The sequence below is a fragment of the Carcharodon carcharias genome, chromosome 31 (assembly GCF_017639515.1).
Source record: "Carcharodon carcharias isolate sCarCar2 chromosome 31, sCarCar2.pri, whole genome shotgun sequence".
In the NCBI taxonomy this organism is placed as follows: domain Eukaryota; kingdom Metazoa; phylum Chordata; class Chondrichthyes; order Lamniformes; family Lamnidae; genus Carcharodon; species Carcharodon carcharias.
In genome coordinates, this window is record NC_054497.1 from 10,847,028 (window position 1) to 10,856,283 (window position 9,256).

Sequence of the window (9,256 nt, forward strand, 5' to 3'; positions counted from 1 at the left end):
GGTTGTATTGTTATGAACATTTCAGTATACAAATAGTGACGATATGTTGTAAAACGCAAGTCATCTTAATTTACAGAGTAAAAGTGAAAGGTCTACTGCATGCGTGGGGTGACAGTGACAATATCACTGGACTAGCAATCCAGAGGTCTAGGTTAATGCTTGAGAGAACATGGGTTCAAATCCCACCATGGCAACTGGTGGAGTTTAAATTCAATTAATAAATCTGGAATTGAAAGCTAGTCTTAGTAATGGTGACCATGAAACCATCATCGACAGCTGTAAAAACCCATCTGGTTCACTAATGCCCTTTAGGGAAGGAAATCTGCTGTCCTTACCTGGTCTGGCCTACATGTGACTCCAGACCCACAGCAATAGTGGTTGACTCTGAACGGGCCTGGCAAGCTAAGCTACTCAGTTCAAGGGTAATGAGGAATGGGCAACGAATGTTGTCTTTGCCAGTCACACCCACATCCCATGAAAGAATTAAAAAACCTCTGCATTCTAGTATTAGAATCCATAGATCATATGGTATCAGGTTGAGTTTATTAAATTCTCTATTACCTACACGCTATTTATGAGTTTTATAAAGTAGGGGATTGGGCTGAGTCGCAGTCTATTCGTTCTATATCTTAGGTGCTGAATATCTTAGATCTTTTCTCCTTAATTCCATTTCACATTTAGTTTTGGGTGGTTGTGGCAATGGGAGGTGGGATTCGCGAGTTTTGTAAATCACTGGAAGGAGCGGACGCGCTGAGAGCTTTGATTGATGCAGAGATGGTGCATCATGGCCGCAGTGTGTATACTCCGCCCAATCCCTCCGGCCGAACCCAGGGCAGGCAGTTCCCCTGTGAAATTCCGCTACAAGCCAGAGTGTCTCAGCGGCCACACTGACAAAAGCCACCGCTGGAGCTGGGCTGTGTGGATGATCCAGGAATGGGATCAGAGCACATTCTGCAACCTCGTCCGGTTCAGGATCGGGTTCCATGTCCCCAAATTGGGTTTAGGAATATTGTAGGGTGGAGCAGGGATTAAGGGGCCTTATGGCCACATAGATCCTGGGCTTTATAAATTTATATTTATTCTCTATTTAGTCTATTTATAAATAGAGGCAGAGAGTACAAAAGCAAAGGAAGTTACTGTGAACGCTGACTCATCCTTGGAGTATTGTGTCTGGTTCTGAGCAGCACATTTTCGGAAGGATGTGAAAGCTTTAGAGAAGGAGCAGCAAAGATTTATGAGAATGGTTCCGTAGCTACTTGGCAAGAGTTGGCACCAGTGATGTCTAGCAGCCTGCAGGATAGGAGGCTTCGGTTTTGTGGATTGTTTAGCAGAGCTGGCGCTGTTCTGGGGTTGCCAGCTCTGGTTGGACACATTCCTGGAGATGTCACCACTTGAACCCCCCCCCCCAACCCGCTGCTGCCAACAGCCCCACACCCGCACTCCCACCATTGGCCACCTGACACATCCATCCTCACAGCGCATGGGCCAATTGGAAAGTGCTTCACGTTTAAGTTGGATGATTCTTGACTGACAAACAGTTCTTTCCTATTCCAGATATTTTTAAACCAGTAAACAAAAGTGCACTTTTTTTTGTTTTAGGATGTCCCTGTGATTTTTCTTATGGATTATCCAGGAGATTAATTTCTAACTCCTGGAGACATCGGAGTGAAGGTCAAGAGGAGATTTGATAGAGGTGTTCAAAATCACGAGGACAGATTCGACAGGAAGATACTGTCCCCATTGGTGGAAGGATCGAGAACCAGGGGGCCCAGATTTAATGTACAAGCAAAACACCGAGGATGCTGGATGTTCTTTAAGAAGAGTCATACAGACTCAAAATGTTAACTCTGTTTCTCTCTCCACAGATGCTGTTAGACCCGCTGAGTTTTCCCAGCATTTTCTGTTATTGTTACAGATTTAAAGTGGTTGACAGAGGAACCAAAGATGGCGTGAGGAAAGTCTTTATTACGCAGCCAGTGGTTAGGATCTGGAATGCAATGCCTGAGTGTGTGTGGAGACCAATTCACTTGCAGCTTTCAAACGGGAATTGGATAAAGAGAGATCTTAAACAGTGCAGGGAAGTGGGCAAAAGGTGGGGCAGAGGAACTGGGTGAGTTGCTCTTGCAGTGAACCAGCACAGTCTTGTTGGGCTGAATGTTCTCCTGCTGTGCTGCAACCATTCAATGGTTCTATAACCTTACGAAACTCTATTTTATGACATACTTACACAGCTTTCTGCATCCAGAGATGCGTGAGGCAGATGAAGCACACGTTCATGTAACTTGTTTTTCCCTGGAATAGATCACCTAGCCTGAAACCTGAGGCCATAGCTTGAGGCAGGCCACTCCACATCAAGCATGGTTGACCAAGAGTCTCTCTCACTCTTACACCCATTGGCGTATGTTGGAAGCATTTACAAGTCAATACTCAACCTGTTTGGCCACATTATGAAAGTACCTTTTGTGGCAATCAAGTCCTGGAGTGGGACTTGAACCTGGTGCTTCTGGCTAATCACTGCGTCACGAAACATTTTTTACGATACAAGTGGTTTCTAGTTTTAAAAAGAGAGATAAGTTGCCAAAGTTTTCTGTCTTGCACTCATCAGGCAGAATACGGACTGTACTCGAACAGCCCACGCTTGCCGTAGCTGAAAATAAAACATCCACTATTAGATGTATTTCCGTGATTGGGCAGCACTTGCTGAACAATCCTGAGTGCGCTAATAACTACACTAACAAACAACTTAAGATAATCAGTTGAGCTTGTAATGTGGCTCATTTATACCTGCTAGAAGTGACATTCATTCAAACACAGGGACCCGTTCCCTGCAATTACCCAGGAGTTTGGGGAGCCTACAGTTCCCTAATGCTTTCTCCATAGCAACATTATGGCCAATCAGAGTCAACTTGGAAACAATCAGTCAGCATCCATTTCTCTCATGATATAAATTGCTGCGATCACTTGAAATTTTGCATTCTTGCATTTGTCCCGATGAGTGCAAGCCAAAAAGCTTCGGCAACATTAAAAAAAGCCAAATTCTGCAGATGCTGTAAATCTGAAATAAAAACAGAAAGTGCTGGAAAACTCAGCAAGTCTGGCAGCATCTGTGGAGAGAGAAGCAGAGTTAACGTTTCTGAGTCCAACATGACTCTGCTCCGGAACCCGAGTTCTGAAAAGAATAGAATCATCGAACTTTTATGCCACAGAATCAGGCCATTTGGTCCATCATGTCCAGGCAGGCTCTCCTAAGGAGCAACTCACATGCTGCCACTCCCTCGCTCTCTCTCCCTTCAAAACATTAACTCTGTTTCTCTCTCCACAGATGCTGTCAGTCCTTGAGTTCTAGAGAAGTCACAGATTAGAACGGAATCATAGAATCTTTACAGCACGAGACACAGGAACACAAAAAATAATAGGAGCAGGAGTCGACCACAGAGCCTATCGAGCCTGCTCTGCCATTCAACACGATCGTGGCTGATCTTGGGCTTCGGCTCCATTTTCCCACCCGCTCCCCACATCCCTTTATACCCCGAGGGACCAAAAATCTGCCCATCCCAGCCTTAAAAGTATTCAACGATGAAGCACCCGCAATCCAGTGCTGAACAATCCTGAGTGCGCTAATAACTACACTAACAAACCACTTAAGATAATCAGTTGGGCTCGTAATGTGGCTCATTTATACCTGCTAGACGTAGCATACATTCAAACACAGGGACCCGTTCTCCGCAATTACCCAGGAGCTTGAATTCCAAAGATTCCCAGCCCTTTGAGTGAAGCTATTTTTCCTCACCTCAGTCCTAAATGATCAGCCCCTTACCCTGAGACCCTACCCCCGTGCTTTCGAACTGTCCGACCAGCGGAAATGATCCCTCCCTGTCAAGCCCCTTCAGAACCTTCAGCTTCAATGGGACCACCACCCAATCTTCTTCACTGGTGCAGGAAGATGGGATTAGAAAGGGCTCCCGGGTGTCCTCGGGCTGGCATGGACAAGATGGGCCGAACGGCCTCCTTCTGCGCTGTAACTTTTCTCTGGTTCTAACTTCTCAAGCCCAATTTACTCAAGCCTCTCATTATTGGACAACCCCCTGAGCAATGAATGGCAATGGGACAGATCCAGGTCCCAACCCAGGCGGCAGCGGCCCCTGCGGCTGAAGACGGTCATTGCAGGTAGGCGGTCCCGGTCCGGCCCCGGCCCCGCCCCATTCCCCGCCCCTTTCCCCGCCCCCTCAGTGCGTGGCGCCACGGCGTTGCTAGGGGCGGTCACGTGCCCCCCCCCCCCCCCCCCATGGTTGCCGGTCAGGTGATACCGGCTTCACCATGGCGGCGTTGGCTGAGTCTCTGTCGCTGGAGAGAGGTGAGCGGAACAGCGGCCGCGGCTCGTCCTCAGTCGGCGCTGGCCGCTCCCGGTTCGTCGGGCAGCTGCCAAGGGCGGACTTTGCGCTTGTTCGCCGGCCTTTTTTATTGTGGATCTTCCTCATTTAATCCGTCGACGAGGAGACCGCTATCTGCCTGGCCAATCGGAGAGGGTCGCCCCGTGATTGACAGCGCGAGGGACCAATGGGAAGTGATGGACAGCGGGTGGGACCAATAGGAAGTGATGGACAGCGGGACGGGACCAATGGGAAGTGATGGACAGCGGGAGAGGACCAATGGGAAGTGATGGACAGCGGGGCGGGACCAATGGGAAGTGGCGGACAGCGGGAGGGACCAATGGGAAGTGATGGACAGCGAAGCGGGACCAATGGGAATTGATGGACAACGGGAGAGGACCAATGGGGAGTGATGGACAGCGTGAGGGACCAATGGAGAGAAGCCTTTTATTAATATTCATAAGGAGGGGTATCCAATAGGAGGAGAAGGGGCGAGTACTATTGAACATTGTTGAGGGGGCTTCACCCAGACCCTGGGCTGATGTCTCAGTGCAGCACCTGAGGGGAGGGTTGGTTTAGAATAAGTAAAGTAGATAAAAAAAAGTTGTTCCCATTAACTCATGGTACAAGGACAAGGGGAAACCATTTTAAGATTTTTAGCAAGAGTGTTGGGGTTGGGGTTGGTGTTGGGGTTGGTGTTGGGGTTGGTGTTGGTGTTGGGGTTGGTGTTGGGGTTGGTGTTGGGGTTGGGGTTGGTGTTGGTGTTGGGGTTGGGGTTGGAGTTGGAGTTGGGGTTGGGGTTGGGGTTGGAGTTGGGGTTGGTGTTGGTGTTGGGGTTGGGGTTGGGGTTGGGGTTGGTGTTGGGGTTGGTGTTGGGGTTGGTGTTGATGTTGGTGTTGGTGTTGATGTTGGGGTTGGTGTTGGTGTTGGAGTTGGAGTTGGGGTTGGGGTTGGGGTTGGGGTTGGTGTTGGAGTTGAGGGGGTATGAAAAACTTTTTTACACAACTCACTGTCCATCAGGGTGACCAACTGGGGGGGGGAAGTGAAGGGAAAATTTGGGATGGTGGACTATGCAACTGGGGGGGGGTGCGGTGCTGGCAAACCTGTGAGAATGGGGGAGGGTGTCCATTGGCAAACCTGTGAAAGTTGGGGAGGGTGTCCATTGGCAAACCTGAGAGCGGGGGAGGGTGTGCATTGGCAAACCTGTGAGAGCGGGGGAGGGTGTGCATTGGCAAACCTGTGAGAGCGGGGGAGGGTGTGCATTGGCAAACCTGTGAGAGCGGGGGAGGGTGTCCATTGGCAAACCTGTGAGAGCACAGGGAGGGTGTCCATTGGCAAACCTGTGAGAATGGGGGGAGAGTGTGCATTGGCAAACCTGTGCGAGCGGGGGGAGGGTGTGCATTGGCAAACCTTTGAGGGGGGCCATCGTGGAACAGTGCAATACGTATCTGCAAGCACACCAATCCTGCCATTGAGCGGAAATCGTGGATCAAAAATGTGGGCTGGGTAACATTCCAGCAGCAAGCAACCTGTATTTCTATAGTGACTTTCACAGCCTTGGGTGACCCAAAAGTGCTTTACAACTAAAACTCCCACAAACAGTAGTCTGATTTAAAAAAACAGGTTCTAGAAATATTAATTGAATGATAAATATTGGCTAGGACCCTCAGAGAGAATCCCTCAATCTTTTAGTGCCGTGAAACCTTTTACATCCAACTAAAAGGGAGGGCAAGCTGGCACTGATATATTTAGGAGCTGCTGTGAGTGAGGCAAGGGACCCTAGGCCACTTACTGCAGCGGGTGGGGAGTGTGGGGTGGGGAGTGTGGGGGGGGGGGTGGGGGGGGTGGAGGGGGGAAGAAGAAACTTGAGAACTCTTGCCCAAAGGGAAGGGGACCCAACGCCTCCTGCCTGAGCACTGTCTGTCAAGCTGAATGATTCTCGATTCCTGCTTTGTGTGTTCCAGATGTTGCCAGAGCGATCGAACTGCTGGAGAAGTTACAGAGGAGTGGCAACGTTCCACCGCAGAAACTACAGACGCTGCAGCGAGTTCTTCAGAGCAAGTTCTGCTCTGCCATCCGAGAGGTCGGTGCCCCAGTCAGTGACTGGGACTTTGCTCCCTAAAACCCTGCACTCCTAAATCTTGCTGTTGGTAACGAATTGCGTTTTAGTGGCCCCTTTCTGCATGCACCAGCCTTTGAAGGAAAGAAGCTTATTTGCTAGTTTCATTCCGGCACCTGGTTAATATGAATTTTAAGCTTCCTAAAAATTTAAAATTATACCTAGAGAGCAGTGAGAATGAGAAATTCGCTGCTGCACAGAGTGGTTGAGGTGAGTAACATCGATGCATTTAAGGCGAAGCTGGGCAAACACATGAGAGAGAAAGGAATAGGGTGAGATAAATAGAGGTGTGTGGGGTGCAGTGGAGGGAGTGCGTGGGGGGAGGGGATAAGGCTTGTGTGGAGCATAAACAGCCAGCACCGACCAGTTGATCCAATGGGCCTTTTTCTGTGCTGTAAATATTTTGGAACTTAACCTGAATTAGCTAGAGATCTAGAAAAGTCTTTCTGTCAATTCTGACGTTCACACCTGCGCTCACGTCAGTGGTGCTGTTGTTGTGCTCCAGGTTTGTGTCTTCTGGCGCCTCAGCCCACCAGCGTGTGAGACAGAGAAATCCCCTCCAAGCTTAGCCTGAAGAATATACTTGGTCTTAACGTCCCATTTACAGTATCAATGGAGAGCAACCAGTAATACCTTTCCCTGCATGCAGTTCTGTCTACGGAATATTACTGTCTGTTCTCGAATTTGTGTCATGTGTCTATGTCAGCATTTTCCATTATAAATTCCTGCACCCACATTTGTAATGGGAACTGTCTATGTAAACGTCATGCTGTAATTACACCTTCCAGCCGGTGGAGATGCTGCAGGACCATCACTGCTGGCCAGGTGCAATTATACATCTGACGCATTCAGATATGTGCCGTAGTTTCTGTTACAAGCGTGGACGTAGAAACGTGTAATGAGAAAAATTGACATATAAGGACTTTCAGTAAAATGTCCACATGTTTTGTTCCAATTCTAACCTCGTCTGACCTGAAACTCTCATTGGATCTTGGCTGTGCGTGAAAATCAATGGGACATCAGCTCATAATACTTGTAAAAGTCTGGCATGTAAGTGCGATGTCTACTTCCCTTAATATGCTTCCTGCCACACTTGATTAACAGTCCTGTTGGCATAATTACACCAGGAAGATGCCACGAGAGATTTGACGGCATTAGATTGTAATCCACCAGTGGCTGTCTTTTGTATTGGGGATGATTATAGTTATTAGTCTATTCCACTAATTTTTGAGAGCACAGTGCTGTTCCGTAACGAGACGGTGATATGGGAGTACTTCAGTGCAGAGGCTGCTACGTTCCCTGGTATTCTGGGAAGCGCAGACTTGCAGACAGTGTGTAGCATCCCTGGCATGTCGCAAACCTACCAAGGGGGTTTGCACCTGCATGAGTGGATTTTAGTAGTTGCTGCTGTCAAATTCGGGATGAAGTTGGGGAGGGGGTGGGGGAGGTTTACCATCAACAGGGGGGGGACTTGGGAAATTTTCCCAGATGACATCTCTCTCGTCCTGTGAGTTTGTCACTTCAACCGACGTTGTCCTTTGGCTAAGCGCAGAGCGGTGCGAAGGGAATGAGGGGCCCAAATAATGGATCATCTGTTTCTCATTCCAGGTGTACGAGCAACTTTACGAGACCCTCGACATCAGCGGCAGCCCTGAGATCAGGGCACATGCAACAGCCAAGGTACACACAACCTGGTGAATCCAGGTCGTAACGGCTTGCTCGGGTCCCTGACACAAATCCTCATTGAGCGCAAGCAACAAGGTACTAGCGAACCTGTGCCCGTAGGGACAGGGCACATGAGCCAATGCTCACTATTCAATCAGATCACGGGTGATATGCACTTTAACTCAATTTACCTGCCTGAGTTCCATATCACTTAATAACCTTATACCTTAAAAAAATCTTATCTGTCTCAGGTTTGAAGTTTTCCACTGACCCTCAGCCATAACAGATTTCTGGGGGAGAGATTTCCAGGTTTCCAATATCCTTTATATTAAAAAGTGCTTCTTGAAATTACTCCTTAATGGCCAGACTAAAATTTTAAGGTTCTACCTTCTTGCTTTAGACTCTCGTACCAGTAGAAATAATCTCCATTTGATTTTTTAAAAATTAGTTACTTATTCTTCGGGTGTGGGTGTCGCTGGCTGGGCCAGCACTCGTTGCCCATCCCTAATTGCCCTTGAGAAAGTGATGGTGAGCTGACTTCTTGAACCGCTGCAGCCCATCTGGTATAGGAACACCCACAGTGCTGTTAGAGGCAGGAGTTCCAGCATTTTGATCCAGTGATAGTGAAGGAACGAGACAGCGATACCGTTTCAAGTCAGGATGGTGAGTGACCTGGAGGGGATCTTGCAGGTGGTGCTGTTCCTGTGCATCTGCTGCCCTTGTCCTTTTAGAGGTTGAAGGTCGTAGGTTTGGAAGGTACTGTCGGAGGAGCCTTGGCAAGCTGTTATGGTTTATCTTGTATATGGCGCACACTGCTGCCACAGTGTGTCGATGGTGAATGGGGTGCCAATCTAGCGGGTTACTTTGTCTTTGTTGAGCTTCTTGAGTGTTGTGGGAGCTGCGCTCATCCAGGCAAGTGGAGAGTATTCCATCACACTCCTGACTTGTGCCTTGTAGATTGTGAGCAGGCTTTGGGGAGTCAGGAGGTGAGTTAATCACCTCAGAATTCCGAGCATCTGACCTGCTCTTGTAGGCACAGTATTTGTATGGCTGTTCCAGACATGTTATCTTATTGAAACTTTTAAGAACCTGAGGGATTTGA

General features: G+C 48.5%; 1 protein-coding gene across 2 annotated transcripts in view; it reads left to right on the forward strand.

Annotated features, from left to right (window-relative positions):
* Positions 1 to 4,301: 4,301 nt before the first annotated feature.
* Positions 4,302 to 9,256, forward strand: part of lin7b (lin-7 homolog B (C. elegans)) — a 12,266-nt gene continuing 7,311 nt past the window's right edge. For both annotated transcript variants that reach the window (XR_005941749.1, XM_041177882.1), the window contains exons 1-3: positions 4,302 to 4,354; positions 6,335 to 6,453; positions 8,098 to 8,169. Coding sequence is in view for 1 of the 2 variants with exons in the window: in XM_041177882.1 (XP_041033816.1) it covers positions 4,318 to 4,354; positions 6,335 to 6,453; positions 8,098 to 8,169 (228 nt within the window). In the remaining variant the exon portion in view is untranslated. The remainder of the gene's footprint in view (positions 4,355 to 6,334; positions 6,454 to 8,097; positions 8,170 to 9,256) is intronic.